General features: G+C 44.1%; 1 protein-coding gene across 3 annotated transcripts in view; it reads right to left on the reverse strand.

The window, feature by feature from the left end:
- LOC306781336 (pleckstrin homology domain-containing family A member 5-like) overlaps positions 1 to 22,894 on the reverse strand; it is a 64,176-nt gene that overhangs the window by 14,365 nt on the left and 26,917 nt on the right. For 2 of the 3 annotated variants that reach the window (XM_079274151.1, XM_079274149.1), the window contains 8 exons: positions 15,360 to 15,443; positions 9,353 to 9,470; positions 9,123 to 9,227; positions 7,031 to 7,103; positions 5,127 to 5,227; positions 3,529 to 3,644; positions 1,648 to 2,136; positions 53 to 533 (listed from right to left, as the gene is read on the reverse strand). In XM_079274151.1, the coding sequence (XP_079130277.1) occupies positions 53 to 533; positions 1,648 to 2,136; positions 3,529 to 3,644; positions 5,127 to 5,227; positions 7,031 to 7,103; positions 9,123 to 9,227; positions 9,353 to 9,470; positions 15,360 to 15,443 (1,567 nt within the window). Of the gene's footprint in view, positions 1 to 52; positions 534 to 1,647; positions 2,137 to 3,528; positions 3,645 to 5,126; positions 5,228 to 7,030; positions 7,104 to 9,122; positions 9,228 to 9,352; positions 9,471 to 15,359; positions 15,444 to 22,894 lie in introns of those variants that run through there. The other variant, XM_079274150.1, reaches the window with a different exon arrangement.

Consider the following 22,894-nt stretch of genomic DNA (forward strand, 5'->3'; position numbering starts at 1 on the left):
ACACAGCACTACATGAAGTGATGAAAACAGTTGTACGTGTGCCTTAACTGACCTTGTTGAGTTGTGGCCTGTGCCGTCTGTCGATGCTCATGTCTCCTCGGTAGACGGGAGAGGACACCTCTGAACGAGCACTGTTCATGTTGTAGGATCGCATCGGAGAGTAGCCCCCGTACATGGCCAGGGAGCCGTGGGAGGGCGAGGGCGGGATGGAGTGGCTCGGTGCGGCGTGATCCGACAGGTTGATCATGGTTTTGGGACTGGCCATGTTGCTGTAGAGCCCCGGCGGCTGGGTGTAGCCCTGCCTCTGCTGCCACTCGAACAGCTGCCACATGGTGTCGTCGCGCATGGACCGGCGCTTGTCCACCGGAGAGGGACCCAGGGCCTGCTCGTACAGCGACGGCGACATGCTGCAGATGCTGTCCCTCTGTGCCATGCTATTCCTGGGCATGCTGCAGTAGCCGTCGCCATAGCGAGGCATGTATGGCACCCGGTGGCTTGGCATGTTTCTGGGCAGCGTCTGGTACGACGTGATGCTGGGGGGGGATTTTGTGTCATTAATAATAGGTTCAAAGTAGAGACGAAGTTGTTTGAGAAATTAAAGTCGAATCGACTACAAACTGATTTTTTTAACACAAAACAAAAACACCAATTATAACTTGCTAGCTACCTCCCTCATCAAAGCATTGTCATGTTGTGATACAGCAAATCAGTGAACGGTTTTGACTTGCCTTTTAAAAGAAAAACAACAAATGATCCCTTTCCAGTGATAAAGCTTTGAAAAGCTCCACTTCCACAGAGAGTTCAAAGTCAGTGCATCCGTCACAGAGGGAGCTTCCTGCTCAGACTAAACCGTCTGTTGAAGTCAGTAGCATCAAAAAAAGGCTTGTGACTACATTGAAAACAATCATTATTCTGGAGAGCCTGTAGTGACAAACAGAGACTGAAGAGTTTACACTCTTATCACAGAGGATCACTACAGAAACAAGGAGCTAGGATCTTTATAAAGTCATGCTTTGCTCAAAGCAAGTATTTTTTTTATTACTCAAGGAGTGAATGGAGGCAAAGACTGTCAAACCAGAGCGCAAGCCAGGTGACGATAAACAGATGGAGAGACAGACACACTGACAGACGGTCAGACAGACGCAGTGAGAGAGAAAGATTAATCCCAACCAATTAAAAATGGGACTCTCACAGCAGGCCCGCTGGCAGCCAGTAACTGTGGCTACCGGCTCTGCCCAGCTATTGTTGATCTCCAGTTCTACTTACTAGGACACTGAGCAGCGGAGTATCAAAGCGTTTAAATCATGATGAGGAGCGTGTGAATCCTCTGGCTTTAAACACAACAGCTTTTGAGAGAAATAAGACGAAGAAGCTTTGGTCTGCACGTGTACTGCATGTGTTCACTCAGATGCTGAAGGAGAACCACTCCCGTCTCAAGATGAGGTTGAATCAGCAGTTCTTGATAAATTCAGCCAAGTTCTCTTTTGCGTTGTCGAAGTAGGACAAGATTCGACTCTTGTGCAATAACCTAAAAAACGTGTGCCGACATATTTTCTCCTCTTGCAGCACAAATAGTATAAGATCACAGAATGAAAAAATTGACACAATAAGGCGTTTTGTTTTGTTTATCATATAATCAAGCCAAACCTCCTGGTGTCATCATCCTGGTTACGCCCTCTCTGACTACGGACCCACAGCTCCAGTTGCTGCATGGAGCTGGTCCTGCTCAGGGTGCGGTCTGGCTCATGAGGGGGACTTTGCTGAGGTGGGACTGCGCTCCCATCAGGTGGACAATGCTCTCCGGATCCATTGACCTGGGGGCCGCGGAGGGAGCCGTCCGTTTCCGTGGGAGTCTGCGGTGAGGCGAGGTTAGCCTTGACGGCTGCCGCCTGGGCCGGCTGCAGTTTGATGCTGTTGATCTTGGTGAGCGGGCGCTCGCGCTCCGCCCCCTCCTTCTGGAAGCCGTAGCGCTCGGCGTCTCGCTGCTTTCTCTCTTCGTCCGCCGCAGCTCGCTCGCGGTCGACCTCGCGGTTCAGCTGATTGTTCTGGATTTCGGGCTGTGTGAGGGGAGGCCTGTGGTTGGCCACGTGATTGATCTCCTGCGGTCCACACTGCTCCACTTTTAGCCTGTCCAACCTGATAAAGACAAAGAGGAGGCCTTATAACGAGAAACATCTAAGACCCAGTGTCAGCTCAAGGCAATCAAGACACATGACATCACCTGCGCAGAGATGGAAAGAGGATTACTACATTAGATTCAATGGGAAGACCTGATGCATTGCCTTTGTGAACCCTGCTAATGGGGGCAGCTCTGAAACGGGGTGGAGGTGCACAATGTTTCTTCCAGCTGCCGGAGGAGGCCAGGCGTGTGAAAGGAAATCAGATATCTCCAATAAAACGTTTGCCTCTTCGGGGGCACGTCACGAACGTGCTGCTCAGACTCCGGTGCTCCATTTGCAGCTCCCTCTCGCCTCCTCTCTAGAAGGCCTATATACAGCTCCTTGCTCCTCGGGAAGGTCTCCGGAGGTAATAGACACCACTACTCCTTGGCCTTAGACTGACTCAAGGTCACGGCTTCAAAGTTTGGCAAATTCCCCTCAGCAGCACGGCTAGCAATAGGAGGGGAGTATGAAAGGCTTTCCTTCAGACTTTCCACACTTTTAAATAGCAGCACTAGTCACGTAATGTCTTCCCCAGCCATCCGCGGCTCCACCACACCAGCCGAGCACACATTTGGTCCAAAGAAAGGTCCGTGTGCTTTTACGCATACTTTAGAAGAGATTTTGAAGAGATTGTAGAAACACTTAAAGGCAAAGGTCTTTAACAGATCAGGATTTGGGCTGCCATGTCTTGTTCTTTTAGACCACAACTAAATAAAAATATATGATAATCCTGTCCATAGAATACAATAGATACTTTATCATCAGAATAGCCTTTAGTCTAGATAGACATTGTCTTATAACAGGATCTCACTGTCCTTTCGCTGTTCACTGAATTTCAGGCACGACTGGTCTGTGTAATTACAAAGCACTACGCCTCTGCTCACCCATGTAAAAGGAGGGCATTAGACAGGCGGGCTGCCAAATGACAGACATTTAACACAGTTTTTAAAAAAAAGGGAAATAAACTCCTATCCTGATGAGTCACTGATCCTCATCAGCCAGCGCAGCTGTGCACAACATCCCCAGATCAACCGGCACCATGCCTTCACAGGGACTGTATGCCCACATGGCATTCGTGTGTACGTTACTCTGTAAAAAGGGTTAAAGACAGTCCAGAAATGTCAGAACCGGATGGTGAACTGTTGCTTAAGAACGTAACAGGCTTAGCAGAGGGATTTAAAAGCACTCGCTTGCAGCACAAATGCTAGAAAAAGAAAAAATCTGGATTGAGAATCAAACCAAGGAACTAAGTCAATCCAAACGCCATATTTCAAATGTCTTTTTCTCCATTCAGAAGAGAAACAACCTACTGTTAATCGACAGGCTCTCTGTAGAACATGACTATCGTAGTGATGCTTTTACAAACCTTTTGACTGGCTCGGAATGCAAAAGTGCCGCATCCGTCATTACTTTCATCCACGCCTCCATCTCTTTGGCGGTGTCGGAGCAGAAATAGTACGTCCGCATGTTGGGATGCGTTGCCTGTTGTGACAGTGGACAGGAAAAGTGACACAGAGAAAGTTACCTGAAAGAGAAGAGAAGAGCATCAAGTCAACTTTAACCCTGACTGGTGACTCACGTTTGCTTTTATGTAAGTTTATCACTAAATACGAATTATGTAGAGCAGCTGAGGCCCTTTGTGAGGCGACAATCACTTGAATGCACGTCATTTGTTTCAACAAATAGTGATGAAAAATGAGATGGTTTGTGAAATACTCCTGGCTGTGGGTAAATCAAACAATGAGTAACTGGAGTGTCATGCACACCACTAGATTAGGGAGTAAATGTGCCACAATACTGTAGGACTTACCATGCAGCTCATTTTATGGCAGACGCATTGTTCCTTAGTTGCTCTGTTCCCTTGCAGTGAACAAACCAATATTTTGTTAAAGCCAGACACAGAAAAATATCAATATCCTGTTTACCAATGTCTGAAAAAACAGTCAGTGCTCCAATTACATGAGCATTATCTTGGGAAATAAGGAACCTTTAATGATATGGCCTTTAATGACATTAAGAGACAGGAAAAGTTTGAAATGAAAAATATGTAGTCAGAAAGTCAGCCCATTCCTGAGCAAATCACTGCAAACTGAAGAGGTCGTGGGCTGCTCTCGTGTTTCTCTCTTTACCCTCTCTCTCTCTCTGAGTCGAAGTTGGAAAAGGAGTGGGCTGTGTGGTTGGAGAGACCTTGAGCAGACTCCTGGGCGTCTGTGTTTGGCTGTACTTGGCAGGAGGACTTTGTTGTCTCTTCGGGTCTATGAAGGACCCACAGTCAAATAGTGTACACACCACTGAGGTCCCATTAAATACCGGTATGCCTGTTGCCCTGCAACTTGGAGTTTCCCAGTCAACTGGCAAGTGCTTTCTTTGCATTCTTGCATCGAGCAGAGTGCAGCTGAAGTTTTGAAAAATGACTAGCAGTACTTCACTCAGTCAATTGGAAATTATTTCTGAAAAGTTACTACAAGGAACTTAAATTTTGTGTCAACAAGCAGCCGGTCGCTGCTGGAGGCCCGGCTAGAGTCCAAGCTGAAGGAGTTTCTGGTGAACCTGCATAATTTCACCTAAATCCGACCCGGTGGCACCGCTGACCAGCATTAAGAACAAAGACATAGAAACAGCCAATCTCCTGGCTGATGGTCTCTTTTACTCATGTAGGTCACACAGAGGCATCAGTATTCATTTGAGACCGTTTCAAAACCAGTTCAAAGTTCCACAGAGTAACTTTAAGAAAATACAAAACATGTTTGCAGCAGAGGTATCCTGGAACTGCTATATACGGTGAAGAAAACACTGTTTTCTAACGGTATAGCAGTGATCAAAATAACTGCTTGTGAGGTTTGTTCGTTCATCTCATTGTATTAGAGCTCTATGTACACTCGTGATTTACTTTTGCTCTTAATGTCCATGTGCATAAAAAGTGCGGTCTTACAAAGTTTGAGAGGAATGCAAACACGCACTGACCTTGAAGGCATATTTCCTGTTAATGTGGTCGTCCACAGACAGCATGGACACACGGAAGCTCGGCAGGAGGATGCTGCCGAGTATCCCCTCCTCCTTTTCATCTGCAGAGGAAAAAACAACGCAATGCATCAGTCAACTTCCATTTCTCCATGATATTGCACTAAACTCTGGTGTGGAACACTCATTTTTGTAAACGTAAAAAAAAGGGCCAGAAGACAAACCAAGCGAGATGAAATCTAAAAAGTGTGTGTTGTGTTAGATGAGCAGTGTCCAATCAGTGGAAAAGACGAGCATTGATTCAATGTCCGATGCAGCTCGGCCGCTCTAATCCTCATTAAGTTAGCAGACAGGGCTCCACATTAACAATGGAGCGCTCTCCACGGGGGGGGATTAGATTGAGTCCCGGGTTTTAAGCAGAGAATTGCTTAACCTCCTAATTTGTTCTAAGCAATCTGCATTGCAAACCCAAAACAGTGCAGGAAAAACAAAATATATCAGCGAAGTGACAGCAGCAGTCCCAAAACGTGCATTTGCATTTGTGTGCGTTGACTGGGGATGTTGCGTTAAAGTCTCCTGACACAAACTGGTCGTAACTGGGATGAACGGTGAGTAATATTTTGGGAGATAGGTGGTATCTGAACTCTGGTCAGCCTCTGCTAGTTACAGGAAGTCTGTGCTGCGGGGCATTGGAGCCCATTGCTGAAGCCTGAAGGATCGATCGGTTCGCCACCATCACCTGCAGCCCACTAGCCCCACATGTATTTATTTATTTACCCGGTCTCTGTGTCTCTGCACGGTGGGCATCCTAAGCTCACAATAGCAGTGTGATATCTACAGCAGATAGCGGTTGAGCTTAGTTGAGGGGCGGCGCAGTTCACGACCTCTGCCTACTCTCTGCTGATGGGTGGATTTCTCTCCATGTCCGTCTGGATAAAGCCTTTGAGTCCGCTGCTGTCTGTGGCTTTTATCAGCCAGTGGGCAGAAAGAAGGCGACAGGCCAGGCAGACACCAGAAATAACACAGACTAGATGTCATCCTGATCAGCACAAACGATGACTGTATCCGCATCAAGTGGACTTCTATTCTCCCTGTAGCAGCAGCCGGACAGTAGACTTTGACTGCAATTACTTTGCATTGATCCACAGGATTCACTTCTTTGCTTTTCTCTAATGCTCTCCTGGACACAGCTGTGTCAATATTGGACGTGTACATTAGTGCCGCGTGAGAGACGCCAGGATGCCCAGTCCACAGCATCTTATAAAAAAGATCACATCTAAATCTTGTTTTATTAAAGAGGCTTTGTAGGGACAGACACATTTTAGTAACTAAATGGAATTAGTTTGAACTGGACTGGGATTCCCTCAATAAGCCTATCATGAAATAGAAATTCATTCAAGTTTCTGCTTCAGTATAAAAAGACACGTTTTTAATAGGTTGTCTTCACTCAATTACATGGTGACATTACATCGTTAAATGTTGGCAAGATAAATGTAGTTTAATGTGACTGAATCCATGAACTACGCTAGTATGCAACCACTGTATCGAAACAGCATCATCTCTGGAACCTTCTTTCATGACTTAACCTTAGCGTGAAATCCCATTTCCTGCTATGCTTTCTCTATCAACAGTATGGCCGCATCCAAGCTTTATTTAGAGCCCTGGCTTTGCTTGGGGGGATATAATGATCACTCAAACGGCAAATCAGATGACAGGAGAGGCATTTCAATGAATACGTCTCATTGGGTGGTCCCGTCAGGCTGCTCACCACAGGGCCCTCGGATCCAGATATTATTATTAACATGTATTATGGCTCTGAAGGTCACATCAGCCCTGAGAACTACTAACGGAAGAACAGTGTTGTAGTAATGAGTGCAGCACTAATGCAAGATGAAGACGGGACTCACCTCTGTAGTAGAAGAGGCACAGATCAGACAGCACAAACCACCTCTTCTTCCACAGCTTCATCCCCGTGCTGTCCTGAAAACACACCAGAGCAACAGGGAACAGTTACTGTGGAAAAGTGCTTGCTGTGATCCACTGGCTAACCCTTCTTGGATTTAATCAGTTAAATTGTTTAACTGCTGGCCTGCTTATAGTTATATAGTTACAGATGAATAGTGCATTCAAGACTGAAACCTCATTTGTTTGAATTATGCGTTATAATCCGATGCCTCCAGCTCATTAATAGGTCATCTACTAACCAGATATCACTTCCTCTTTGGTCTTTCTGCACACCGGGGTCTAAAAGGCCTCCTTAGACTCCTTGTTGTATCTTGTACGTACATACATTCATTAACGGAGACCGTGTGGAAACAACATTTCTGCCACTCAGAAGTTCGATATTGGCCCGAGATGGAGTAATGGGTGATTTCTGTCATGAAATAAACACAATATAGAGAGTACTCCACCGTGTGTATAGAAATGCAACCAAATAAACAGCGTTCCCTTTTGAAGAAGAAGTATGTTGTTCAATGGGCAACAGAAATAAATCTCTGCTTAAAATGTTCTTTGGGATCGCAATGCTGTGATCAAAGGGGTTTCCAGGCTGCGGCTTGAAAAGGATGAAGGGTGAGGAAGAGGGTATTAACTCCCCCGTTCGCTTTATTGGAAAACTTGAGCAGAGTCCTTAATCGTGGATTCCACCCGGAGACAGAAGCAGGGGGAGGGCCCTCCACGACTCTGTCATTATGGTCAAACGGCATGTGGGCTGCAGTTTACTTTAAATGGAAATTCACTTCCACGAACCAGCATGTTTAACACATTAGTATCAAAAAGTCGCAATACCAGATGCTTCTCAGCGCGTCCATGATGGAGGCACATCAGCAATGCAACGGAGAGATTCAAACCTCCTGCGTCCATTAATTCATCACCTTCCCTCTGTTCAATCAAGGTCCTAACCACTCATTTTACGACGCGTTCATGAATACACTTTGTCAGAAGTTCCGTCAGATCGTGCTCCGTTCAGGCGGGAAAAAGAAAAACGAGGCGTTCATCATCACATCAATCACTGTGGCATTTGGTTCTCCCAGTGGATCAGCTGAAGGGCTGCAGCTTTTCCTCAGCCAAGGGCTTCAATAGCTTCCAGGTCTCAATGAGGCGGGGAAATAAAAGTGCAAATCCAGCCTTTATTCAGGGTAGCAGATTTGTGAGTCTTCTGCTTGATCTACGTCACCCTGATTGAGGTCCCCAAAGAAACAGCAGCTGGCAGCTGTACCAAAGGAAGCCATGGTGTGTTCACAAAACTGCGCCGAGAGGCTGCAATCAAAAGTAAATGAGTCTTCCACTTCGGAAGCATGCGAGATTCCTGTCTGGCAAAGAGCTGCCTCAAGCACCCCCTATTCACCCGCCTGTGAGTAACCAGGGAGCTGTGATGAGGGATTGGTATTTAAACAGCGCTCGCGCTGGACGACTGGCTGAGCAGAGACACTGGACAAAGAACTGCTCGGACCCTGTAAGACATCGAACAGCTTCCTTTGTGCTTAAGACTGTTGCTGCAACTCTTACCATTGTTCTGTGTGTAACAGAGGAACGTCGTATAAACACAGTTTCCATTCACAAGATGTTCTAAGCTTAATTCATGGACTTTCCCCAAATAACATAAAATATGTTTCTAAATATCACATTACAAATGAACCAATACAAATATGCATATGACATACACAACAACTTTCAGATCATTAGTAGAAGAGTAGACTCAAGAAATGCACGACTGTTATATTATTTTTGAATTATAATTAGTTATTTTGTCTTTTGCTGCATTTTCAATAGGTTGCAGTGTCATTGTGACGTTATGTTTGATTATTATTTTTAGTAAAAAATGCAAAACATCAATGTGTTTACCAGATTTCATGGCCATCCATCAAATAGCTGTTGAGACAATTTAGTCGTGACAGACCGACACATCGCTAGGCATGATGCCAAGTTACCGGTTCTGCTTCTCAGAACTTTATATGATTTATAGTTATGTTTTCCTTGAAGTCCGACAAAATCGCTCACCTGTTTATAAAGCCAGTTTCTCTTGATCACCGGGGCACTGGGATTCCTCCGGATGGAGTTGGATCTCTTCCCAAAGTTGTGGATTTTATTGGAAGGTCTTGATGGCTAGAAACACAGTATGAATGAGTAAATGGCAAAGTGAAGGCAATCCATAAAACAATTCTTAATAAAGACTTTTAAACTTCTAGACTGGTTTTCCATTATTTCCCGAACTGAACTCTGTCACTCACTCGTTCTGCTGGGCTACTGTTTGCGGTGTAGTCCGAGCCGCCCGTGTAGTTGGAGGCCTCAGTCATGGTGCTTAGTGGCCGATCCTTCTGGTCATTCGCCGGCACTTTGGAGGCAGATCTAAAAGCAAAAAGCATGCAAAGAGCATAAAGGCAAATCATCAGAAAAGGAATAGTTACACAAGAAATATAGCCAATGTATGTCTCCTGACCTTGATAAAAAAAGAGAGAATAGGAAGGATAGGAATAGTCTGTTCCCCCATCTCTCTGAAGTTCAAATTGTTATAATGAGATCTCAACATGGGCCTATGAATCATGCCAATTACTCCCACCATGTCACTGCTGATGCATTCCCGGTTGTCTTTCAGCTTTAAATGGACTGCAAAGTCCGCCTGACCGATCGAAATGCAGCAGTTGCTGCAGTGAATCAGGTCAGGATGCCTCTGGAACAAAACTATTTGAAAGTAAAACTTGGAAAGCATACAGAGATCAACACGTTTGCTGTAGGTTAGAACACCTTGTGAAGCAAGTTGTCTCTGGCCCATGGAGATAACAGTACATCACAGAGGAAAGGGAACAGTGCTGTGGCCTAGAGGGAACAAGGCAGCGCAACTAGAGTAGAGCAGAAATACTGCAAAATCCCTCAGATATATTGGTTTTAGGTCCCTGAATAAGGACAGAAACCGCCAACCCAATGTTCAAAACCTTCACATTACATTGCACCAGTCAGCATAAATGATGCGTCACCTACATGTACTTTACATCCATCAGTACCAACTAGATCAATCTGTCAATCCGATAGAAACACACAAGACTATTCACACTCCAAAAAAAAAAAAGGAAACTCAAGAGTCAATTTAGAATTGCATCAACAATCCAGACTCCATGAGGAGGGATCACAACAGCAGGCAACACACACAGGACGTGCATTCCCGTGCAGCACAGCGACCAAAGCTACCAAATACATAAGGGGGTTCTGTATGGAGGGGACTCATCAAGGAAGTCATTGGCTGGACAAGTGGGTGACTAAAGCGCTCTCAAGCTGAAGTGGATACAATTTTCAACTCACAGCTCTGAAATAGCCGCCGAGATTCGCCGTCTTCTCCCTCTAACGGCCTCGCTCAAGAAAATGAGCTCGCAGGATTTGCAGCACTTCCAGTGACGGGCAAAGTCCCGAGTGAACTATAATCAATGGCGTGTCGACCAGCCATCAAAAACACGTCGGTTGGGAGGGGCGGAGAAAACAGACCGACTCTGGTGTAGGAGAGGTGTCGCTCTATTTGATTCTCTATTAGGCCAGCAGACCATTTACCGTCTCTTTGAGCTGCAGTGTGTGTGTGCGCGTGTTGGGGCTTTGTTGATAATTCGTTTGGGCCAGATAGTCAATCTGTATGCAGCTAAATTGAAAAGTAGTGTGCGTGCGTATCAATGCTTTAGTGTAAGATCTGGCCTGAGATGGAGAACGATAGAATAAATGATGCTGCATTACGGTCCTCATGCACAGCATGAAAACATCTTACGGCACTACGGTACATATTGTATTTGGGTATTCAAAAGTAAGCCGAAAAAAAGGTCCATCAATAATGTGTTTTACTGCGAACACAATAAGTGTTAAGACGAAAAGCAACTATCACTAAAAAGGTTCTAGGATTAAATACTAAATCATAATATTAGAGAAAAACTTGAAAGTTGTTTGATCAAAACCCAAATATGTTCAGTTTACTACGACACACAACAGCGAGGTCATTTCTGGTGTTTGAGCATGAAAAACTTGAATGACTTAAAGTTAACACATTATCTAAATAGTTGCTGGTTAATTGATCAATCGACTGATCGCTTCAGCACGAGTTTACCTTTGTACAGTGTAGGCTTGTTCAATCACAAAACTAACACAACATAGTTGGAACTACTATGACTAAAGCCGAGATGATGCGCGTTCAGAGGAAAGCTCTTCGGCTCGTTCAACTCTTAGAGGTATTCCCCGTCTGGGCCTCTCCAGCAGTCACTTGTCAACCACTCGCAGAAAATCATTACTATGTCCACCTCCAAAGGGAGTTTACTTTGGTAAAATGTTGGTTTATGTGCAGATACAGCGTAGGTTAACGGAAACACTACGGAGAGGCTGCGTGTCCATCAGAGGGCCGACACACAACCCCTCCACATATCAGTCTGTCACACCACTGCCGGGTCCGCCATGGATTTAGTGTGCCCGTGTGTGCAAAAAGAGTGAGGAGGGATTACACTGCCACTGAAGCTTGGCGCTCTAAGCACACTGGGGGGGGGATGTGAACTAAGCGGCTGAGGGTGCATTTTAAAATGACCACACAGCATTTCTAAAGAAATAAGGGCGCTTTCAAACACTTTTGTTTGGCGGTGAACCTGACCTCTATCTTTTTCAGCAAACAAAAGAGTAGGAGACAAGGCAGGCGTACGCAGATCAAGCCGTCAGTGTAGGTCTGTCACAGGTTCAGAGAGGCAGCGTAGTGCAGAGATGGGCACTAAACCAAAAATGTACCGATACAAACATCATTTAACCACCCAATGGGACTCATCGGCTATGGTTTTTTTAGTTGCTCATTAAGGTTAAGATGAACACAACGAATGGTTCGGACAGTTAAGTGCACCTCACAGGACTTTAGAATGCAAATGCATAACAGGTAATCAGGCAAAACACCCACAGTCTGTTAGTGGACAACAACAAGGGTCATCAACACAAAAACATATGTGGAGAACACAGCGTCCATTTGCACCCAAGGCATTACCTGCCAAACGCTGGGTGACACAATTTTCCACAATTCACACTACAAAACAGAGCAAAGACATGTTGAGAAAGAGAGTCGTCATGTTTTGACCAATGAGGGGGTTTGAAGATCTATTAATGTGACCACTGACGGGAAAATATGTCATAGTATCATGTAGGGGTGCAACGGTACGCGTATTCGTATTGAACCTTTCGGTACGAGGCTCACGGTTCGGTACGCATGACGAACCGAATAAGTTTGAAAAAAAAAATGAAAAAATATATATATATATATATTTTTTTTAAACCTTTATTGAACCAGGTAGTCCCATTGAGATAAAAAATCTCTTTTGCAAGATGTAAGTAACAATACTACATAACATTAAGGAGCAGTTTTTGTTTTTCTATGCTTATGTGTTGCTAAGAAGACACCCCAGAAGAGTCGCTCAGGTATAGTTCCATCATTGTTCACAGTCAAAGAATAACTTTATGATGTTAGTTTTAATGAATAAATATATTTTAAAATAAAGTACATTTCTCTGGCATTTATAGTTTTCTACTGTACCGAAACGTGGCTCCACTGTATCGTACCGAACCGTGAATTTTGTGAACCTTTACACCCCTAGTATCATGTGAAATGCAAGTACTAAATGAAATAAATAAATATATATATATATATATATATATATATCCTAATAATAGTACATTTTTGTGGGTATTAATAATGAATTACTTGTAAATTAAACACGATATAGTGCTACATTCTTCACATTACCTGTAATTCAAAAAATCAAACATTGCCATAATGCAGTCTTGCGCACTGATTTTCCACATCTGCTCTGATGGTCTAATACATGCAGAGATATTAAAGGGAAAGCCTCCACACTAATATCTGCACGGCTAAACCTTTTACACATTTTACAGCATTTCATATTGTCGTATGGTCCAACCTTAATTGATATGAACACGGTGCGCTAGAAATGAGTTGATTGCTGCAGACGTGGTCAGATCATGTTTTGGTAAACCCGCGTTACACGCGAGTTTTACAAATATCTCTCGTCAGCCTGCACATGGTCATGTGGACCACTAAGAATAGACAAACACATGTACAGCAATGACCGCAGAATGCTGAGGCATCGACTGAGGTGGGAGGAGCCACTTCTCAAAGACAGACCATGACTTGAGCAGTAAGTCACACATACCTGAGAGCGTCAGTGTGAGTGACAGATGTATATAGTAGAGCCTTTTTATAACCCATAAGCAAAGTTAAAGCAGGTTATGAGAGGCTAATGGACGGGTAATAGCTTAATTGGTCCCTCAATAACACAGCGGTGTGTTCTGTGCCATCCATGCATCTGTGGGTTGGGTACAAACTCAGACGGAACCTTAAAAATCTAAAATAATCCTGACAAGGGCAACAACAAAGATCCGGGAATCACTGACTCATCTGTTCTGGTTGCATTCAGGGACAACGGGAGCTTTGATTATCTGCACCAAAACATTTTAAGTTTCTACTGAGCAGACGATTGAGCGTGAGCAGCTGTAACTATCCTGAACCCCGTATGGTTCAGATAATCTCTTTACTGGAGGCTTCATCATGGATGCACAGACCTTCTTCTGGGTAAACTTGAGTTTCTGTTCCTTAAATGTTATACTTGTACATTTAAACCAAATTTGGTGTTTTGGATTTACTTGAAGCAGATTAGACAGTGATTTGCAGCCTGGCCTCTTTATCCCTGTGGCAGCTTAAATCCGTCTTTGCCTTTTATTACTTGTCCGGGGTGAAGATTTCCCCCTTAAAGCACAGCCAACTGTCAGCTGAAATCCACCGCAATCAACATAAAAACAACAATGAGTAGTAGTAGTATTGGGTATTCCCAAAGTTGACCTCTAGAACGGCCGATATTCATTTTGCAGATCATCTTACAGCGACAAAACACCAATCGCTGAATCAGATATCATCTCTACATCGGCGTGAAACGCAGCAGAGATGTGAGAGTAACACAGTGAGGGGAGGAATGTGTCAAGACAGTTCTGGTCTTCAGAACCATTTTCCAATTACTCCATCCTCGCTCATAAGAATTTGGCGAGACGAGAAAACTCAATAAATCATATTCTAGTAAAACCATGATAATAACTTGGAGCAACGCATTGAAAAAGCTCAAACTGGCGTCCTTAATGGGACTTCAGGGAATTCTGACTCCACTAGTTATTGGACTTCGGCCATTATTTCATACGTGGGAGTGACATTTCATACCTTGAAGCAGAAAGTATTTCAATCAGCGTTCATTGCTCAACAGAATAAGTGACACCAGTTGGGACGACATCACTTTTGCGTGGACAATATCACATTGTGGAGGATCTGCTGTGACGGGGGGGGGGGGTTTAATGGGGGAAGTGAGAAGCTGAGTGGAGCGGATTCATGTCGTGCAATATTACACTAAGATGACTTGAGTGGGAGATGAAAGTTCAGGCTACTGTCATGGTGTGGGCTGTGATGCAAACAGTCCAGAACATCTATATTCAGAACAGGGACACGGATGTAAATTTGAGTGATTCTGCAAAGGAGGCCGAAGTCATAGATCGCCATCTGGACATCCTGCAAACCTCTGGAAGGAGAACACACCTCACTATAAGTCACCCACGGGTGGAGTTAAAGGTGGACGAAACTGGAAATGGGAGTACTGACAATCCCTGAGATGGAAAGAAATTGACTAAGTGTAGTCTGACATATTCAGAGTAATTCTCCTGGAAGTGAAAGTCAGAGATGACTGGCCTCTGATCCACTCATGTGGGCAGACATGTGATTGTTGTTGCGCTGAAAGCAGATGATCACATGGACGCAACGTTATTTTATTTATATATATTTTTTACTTATGACAACTGAAAGGGCCATGAACGAGGGACCAACCGTGACTCATCTCATTCTTACTAGCTGACGCATCCGCGGCACAAAGGATTTGTTATTGTCGGCCCTTAGCATCAATGGCTGGCAATGGAGAAAACAGCAGCTCAACTGTGCAATAAATACAACTCATCTAACAGGACATGCATAAGAAGTCTTTCAATTGGCATTGGCATTCCGACGGTTAGTTCTTATTTCTAAGGAATTCTTTTCATGAACATGAATAAGTGAAGAAGCACTGAATAGAAGAGGGTTGCACAGCACAGGCTTGTGCAATGTTGCCTACACATTCGGCGTTGCAACAGCACACTGTGGTGCCCAGACATGCCAAGTGGCATTCTTACAGCAAAACACAAGAGACTTACTGTTCGTTGATGACAAAGATGCAATTGTCTTGTGAGGGTAAGCTTGAGACAGGATGCTTGCAGGTCACCTTCCGCTCATTGTGACTATTGACAGTAGGGAGGGAGAAAAGAGAGAAAAAAAAAGGAGTCATCAATATTGGAAAACACTACATACACAACGGTAAAAATAAGCCCATAAATCAGACTTGATCCATCTTTGAAAATGGTGAATTAATATGCTGCTAACTGCCCTGATAACCTAAACATGTCACAGAACTCCAGCTGTAAAGGCTTGAGAGAACTCTTCACCTCCAAAACATGAGTTTGTATTGGCAGGAATGTTTGGTGGGGACGGAACAGATACACAATCTGGAATAAATTAGCATGCTGTGCCAAGAACTGGTCCAATCTGCAAAACTCGTCCAACCAGACATATATTGGGTCACTGTGAAAACAGGACAAGCACTCAAGGCACAGCAAACAACAGCTTAAGTGCCCCCATGACAAGACAAAGCACGAGAGCACAAACAAAAGCAGAACGATGTTACATCAGGTCCACAGTGGACCAAGAAGAGAAAAGAGACATTTGGACGTACAGCAGTGTGCACCAACGTCAAAATCATTAAAAACATAAAAATCCGCAGGCTATGCCATCCTAGATGCTAGTACGCACCCATCCTGTAGGCCAATTACAGCGGCCCACAGTCACTTCCACCCAGACATGAGTAGAGCACCAGCACACAGACCACACAGTCTTTTGGAGAGGAGCAATACAAGCACGGGGGCCTTCACAACAGCAGCAGAGCCCGGTCACTGCTGTGTGTGATCTGGATGGTCCTGGGCCGAACACAGTCATTGAAATAGCGCTGATAAATGGATTCAAGATCGAGATCCAGTTAATCAGCTTCCTATCGAAAAATCAATGGTTATTTGATTATACTGTCAGTGAGCGACGGGAAGTGTAGTAGCAGTAGAGAGTATCAACATATCAGTCGGATGCATTGACAGCAGTCATTGTTAAACAAGACATCAGAGAATATGAGCTGCATGAGCTGCGGTGTCAACAAGTCTTTGAAGCTGCTACTGCCTCGACAGTAAGCTGTACAATGAAACTCCGACAGGCTGAACTCTACACAGAGGAGAGTCCAGCTTCAGCCCAAAAATAACAGTTTTTAAACACGGGGTACTCATGTCCCGAAAAGAGCAAATGCCAAGCATGAAATAGGGGGTTTAGTTTCAGTTGAGCCTGGAGAGCTCTGGTCTATAATTACTGGAGGCGCTGTTGGCAGCAGAGCCCTCAGTGCGGTCTTGGGGCAGACCAGCGGCACCATTTTTCTTTGGTTTCCCTTCACGCATGTCTATACTGTTCTGCACATAGGTCGGCTACAGATTTGAAAAAAGAAAGAAAGGACTGATATTGCTGTCGTGGGATAGAAGGATTGCTTTTTGTTTTTGATATATGTAATAATCAATCAACCATCCAACGCTTGAGAATATTTGAGTTTTGATACTCAATGCATGCACCGCCAGTTTGCTTTCATGTGGTGCATTATTCCTGGCTAAAAGGAAAGGAGGTTTAAATGTAAGGGTGCGTTTTTCCAACCTATCAATTGACGACGCATGCTGTTTTATTACAGGAGAGCAAAGTGTTTAATACCTCCTATGGGATATATAAAAAAGAAATTAATCACAGGAAACCGCTCCTCTGTATCCACTTTGGTAGGTGTGTCGTCTCTTATCGAGTGACTGCAAAGTATCAAGTAACCCTATTGGCTTAAACTGGCTTCACTGCAGTAACGTGTTGTGATGCATTACCATGTTCCCCGACGTGGAATGGCATCTCACCCAATATCTAAGCAACATTATGCATACTTTTAATGTTGCTAAAACACAGTTACATTCTTAAATAAGCTCTATGGCCCAATGGCTACGAACAACGTTACAGGAAGTATCTGCTCTCAGCATACGACATGAGATCGGACAAGAAAATTGTAGCCTACTTGCATGGAAAATAAAAAACAAGTCAAACATCTACTGTAGCCAAAAGAGAGCGAGACAGTTCCTCAGAAGTAGGCAGACCAAACAACAGCTACAGTACAAGGCGACTAAGCACTGACCCCATAGCCATAGGCTGCACTTAAAGAGGGCTCCAATATGATGTCCATGTTTCTCTGTGTTTGCTCAAATATTAGCCATATAGGAACTTGATACTGGAACACGGCATTGGCCCAAAAACAGCCCGATTAAAAGAACAACCCCTCATTAACAACACCTGTGTGACGGTTCACAGACACAAACCGAGGGTCAACACGAGGGAATGACCACAGGAGAGCGACGAGTCCACGGGAAGGGAAAAGGAACAACGGATAATCCGGCAACTGGAACAGGGCAAGCAGGGGAGTCTAAGCAGGTGAGGGTTGATGAGCAGATTGCCGGCAGGTGAGTAGAGATGACTGGGGTTTGCAAAGAGAAAAGCAAGGGGCAGGTGATTTGGAACAGGTGGAAATAATAAGCATGATCAGGAGACACACACAGACAAACACACACACAATGCAAAACCCAACCGTGACAACCTCTCATCAAGACTTTTAAACGGGACAGAGTCAAAGAAGATACAATGTCACATCCTTAACGTGATGAACCTGAAATGAAAAGGATGTAAATCATATTGGCTAAATAACAGTGTTCAAAGCTACAGCATTAGTTCAAATATCACCTTCAAAATTAAGTTGACCAGGGCTCTTTGGGTTACATCTATAAAAATAAAATGGCCCTCCTGCTGCTAAGAACATTTTTGCAGATGTGCAGTGTTTTTAAGAGGGGGGCTGTGTGACAAAGAGTCCGTGTACTATGCGGACGGAAGCTATTTGAGAAGGTCCTAAACGGTCCCAACATGATCCATGTGGTATGGGAGGACAGTGAATTCTGCAGCCTCAGTGGAAAACATGGCGGCTGTGAAGCAAGATGATGGCCGGATTTGTAACAGCAACACACATCGTCCTATTCATCAGAGAAAATGTCCTTTTTTTTGGCCCGTGACAATCAGCAGCTGTCTAGATTTGAACTCGTTTTCCTAGTCACATTACGCAGCGGTGACATTTATTTTAGCGTGGTGACGGTGCTGAGATAAAGGATGAAGGCAACCCACATTGCAGATACGGATCAGATTTATTGTCGCCACATGGCATCAATATCTGATTGAAAATATGACCGGCGTATGCTGCAAAGCCATTGTTGACGGGACTTAAGGGCCCTCTGAAAACATCCACGTGAGATCATGTACGTTGATGACGGCAGCCATTGCTGCATTTAAAATCAATAGATGCTGCACAGCTCACAATCTCTTTTTGGAGTAAATGTGTTTTTCAAAAATACCTCCGCCAGCTAATCTTAGCTCACAACACCATCTGCAATGGTCACACATGCTCTGGAGGATGTGGTCTGTGGTCACTACAGTCAGCATAAAGTCACGGGCTGCACGGTAAGGGGAGCATGTGGGAACATTTCTGCTTCAATAGCGGGCAAAAACACTGTATTCTCTTCACATTTCTTCTTGTTTTCCAGAGGGAGATGTTGGTTTTCTGGGTGGATAGGGGTAAAGGGCACAGGGAGGTTCCTTGCCTCTTGACCTCAGATGTGTATAAGTGAGGAACTAGGAGTGGCAGTGAGAAATGACCACCCTGTTGTGAGGTGGGTTGGGCAACTCAGGACTGTCCCGTCCACAATAATTAGCCGTGAGCTGCAGTAATGAAGAGCTTAAGGTCTGGGGGTCGACACTCCACGGGCTTAGCTTTTATTGTTGTGGGCGGCTCTTTGATCCGTCACTCCCATTCAACTACAGTTCAACCACAAACAAGCGAGAGGCTCCGGAAGGGATCTTTACGTTGGAGAGAAGGGGAAAAGGCTTCAGGAGTTTTGACAACACATGTTCCGGTTTTAACACCAGTTAAAAGAGTTTGTGGGGCCCCACTGGAAGCTCCCTTATGTCATTATTTTACTTGGAACCCCAAACCAAACCTGGAACCTTCGCTTCGTACGTTGCTTCAGAAGTAAGGCGGGGAAAACATTTGGTTTAGCATTCCACCTATTCATGCCATCTGTGAAGCCAAAAACAGCCACGCAATGCTAATTTTGGACCATTTCCACTGAGAAATGATGTCTGGTGTTCAACGGACTGAAGTTCCTTAAAAAACACAAAGCTGTTAGTTGAAGTTCTAAAACTCAAAACCATCGTTTCCTCAACCTCTCTATTTGTTTGAAAGTGCAATAATGGTAAGAGAAAGGTAGATAAAGAAAGGTATTGTGAAAAGAATTGGAACAAAAGAGTAATTTGTTAAAGAGTAATTATGGTGGTAGGTAACCTGAATGTGTAGAGGCCAAATATAATCAAAACATTGCTCTTGGTTTTTGTTTGTCTTTTCTCTTTAGTATGGAGTGACTGGAGAACTGGAGGGGATTCCCCCTTTCTGTGTCGTGTTTAAAACAAAACTAGAACAAATGTAAAAGTCATAACGAGAATGCTGTGGCTAATTTGGATACGGAGGAATTTTTGAAAAAAAGTTTTTAAAAGCAACTCTGCTACTCCAGCACTCTGCTACTAAACAGGCAAATGAGACACAAAACCACATCCATTCATAACCATATGACCACGGTGTATATTGTGGATGGTGTGCTCTAAAAGTGTGCAGAGAAAGCCGTGAAAGCCGTGCCTCTCTGTCCTCACAGCTCCAGTGAATAATTACTGCCTTGCCACAGAATATTTATCATAATTCTCTTTAATAGAATCCAACTGCTTCCAGGCCTTACGTGAGTGGGCATCCTGCTGTATAGAAGCACCCAGCCTCCTTTTCCTCATGGTCATGATCTAAAGACAGACCTCAGAGCAGTAGATGCTTTAATCACAGCCTTCACAGGAGCAGACGTGAGAGCATCACACCGTTATCTAGCAGTGCTGAGCTAGTGAAACCAAACCACGGGCCCCCTGAGCCCATAGCATCCACGACGTTATCGCATTCAACTCTGCATTTACACACGTGACTATTCAGTGGTATTTAAAACAAACTCTGTGCGTGTACTATCACCGTTTAAGATCACACACACATTTTTGTGATCCTTTTTAAATGCCAGTACATCACAGGGAAAGTCTGCAAGAGGTCCCTGAAACAAATCCAGCAAATCACCAAACACAGCCTTTTAGCCATAATTAATTCTGCTGTTGATGCTCAGAAATGTAATCCTATTACACAGGAAGGAACTCGGACACGACGTTAGTCAAGGCCAGTGGCTACTGAATAAAGCGTTCACATTACCAGGTGAGTAGTCTTAACATAAAAAAAATAGTTTGCTGTATTGGAACTGCTCATTGACTGGAGGTTTGAATAGCGTGAATGTCACAAAATGGCAATACCTGGACTAATGCTCTGTCCTTAACTAATGTGGGTACGTATCTTCTGGAGGCAATGTTGTGGAGAACACAGCCAGTGGCTTCGGTTGCCTGTTAAGCTTCGACTTTCACCTTAGACCTTTTTAACTTAACCTCAGGAAACAGCTGCTCATTCGGGCTGCAAATCAGATTTTTTTTTCTTCTCACAAACAATTCGATTAGCAGCCCCCTCAAAGCAGCTGCGACCGTGTGACGAGGTGACACAGCTGAAACATCAACTTGAGAATGTTTCAGAGCCATGGAAACAAAGCGGCCTTCTCAAGGAAAAACAAGACACTGATTGACAGAAGTGACATTTTGCATCTTAGGGAAAAATTGAAGACGTTAAACTGCAATGCATTGTGGTCATAAAACCAAGCTTCAGTGTGACCTTCTCACCAGAGGCCAACATGACACAACTGTTCCTCATTACACGTAAAGGATTGGTTCCTCAAAGCTATTTATGAGGCAGAAATTCCAAACGTTACATGAATCACGCATCTGAAGTTTCTATTGTCACTTTCAGTGTCTGTCAAACTCACATTGTTAACCATTCCATGTTCAATTTCAGGCTTCATTAAAGACAACAGCAAGCCGGCGTTCATTACGGCTGTCACGGCAGAGAAAGTACACAGAAGAAGCCCAAAGGCAGTCTGTCCGCACGAGGATGATCTTTGTGTTTTCATCTCCTGAAAGTTTAGACAGACATCACTCATACTGCGATGCCATGTAGGTCCATTGAAGGACAAAGAGCAGAATCACCCAAAATAGTGCTCAGCCTCTTCTTATCAAGGCCATCTCCTTAAAGAAATAGCTGATGAACGGATGGGAAGCTGCAGGCTCATGGACGAGGATTCTCTAAAGATGTGTGAAAAGGTTTAAAACCGTACCTTCAGCTTTGTTTCACTGGACTAGTAGAGGGAAGTAACTATTGCTTTCATGGTTTTTATTCCCATCATAACTTCATACTGGAGTAAAGAGACACATTAACTGAGAAGCATTTGAATTCATGCAACAAAAAAAACAAAGAACATGAGCCAGCGTCATCCCACTACTGAAACGTTCTAACAAAATGTATAAACATTGCTGCAGCCATCCAAACTAAACATCTAGCATTCAGCAATAGAGAAACTAAGCACATAAAAATACAAACATTTTACACGGCCGGTCGGTCTGTGTATGACCACCACTACATTGGCTGAGTGGACGACTCTCTGCAGTTTGACCGTTTCGCTGATTTATCTCTCGGGTCTTGAAGCCTGAAATCAAATGAGGCTCCGCCCTCCTCTCCCCTTGATCTCCTCTGTGAGAGCCGGGGCTGGACCTGCAGCCAATAACAAGGCTACTATCTGCACATCTCCATTACTGCCGACCTGCTCTTTAATGTATCAGGGTCTCTCATATATACAGACACCACAAATAAATATATATATATATATATATATATATATATAAAATGTATTTGGATGGGGTTATCTGAATACATTTTCTCAATCCAAGAAACTGGACTATCTTAGTGATTTCATATCAAATTACTTTCTGAAAAAGATGTTTGTGTGTGATTGCAATTATGTTTTGGAGTCGACTGAAGTGTTTGTTGAAGGAGCGCGCGGTCCCCCAGCTGAGCACCACAAAATCTTTCTGGAGGAAACATTGCTGAATTGTCGACGACTTAATGGAGTATCTACTGCAGGAAACATTGGGCAGTGAGGACACTGAATGAGCTCATGGGGAAAGTCTCTCCCTGTGGCTTTGACAAGTGTCATCCCAATCTGTTGTCTGGGTACAGTGACACACTCTAAAGCACACTATACTAAGTATAAGACGTGTAGCAGATGGGGTTTTGGTTAGACATTACAAACATCCACTTATTGTGGTCATTTAATCAGACTATACAGACAAGGTCTCGATCACAAGCAGCAGCCAAAATAATTTGATTAAAAATGTTTTCATATTTTCACAAAACTAGTGGCTTGCTTTACACATGATGTTTGTGCATGGCCTACATCTACACACGAGTTCAACACCACATCCTACTTGGATCACGAGGAACAGGTTCAACTGCTCACTGTTTCCAGGAAAATAAAGCAAATAGAATAAACACATGTTGCTGAGTGGACGGTGTGGATGTGAT

Source organism: Melanostigma gelatinosum, assembly GCF_949748355.1.
Source record: "Melanostigma gelatinosum genome assembly, chromosome: 1".
In the NCBI taxonomy this organism is placed as follows: Eukaryota; Metazoa; Chordata; class Actinopteri; order Perciformes; family Zoarcidae; genus Melanostigma; species Melanostigma gelatinosum.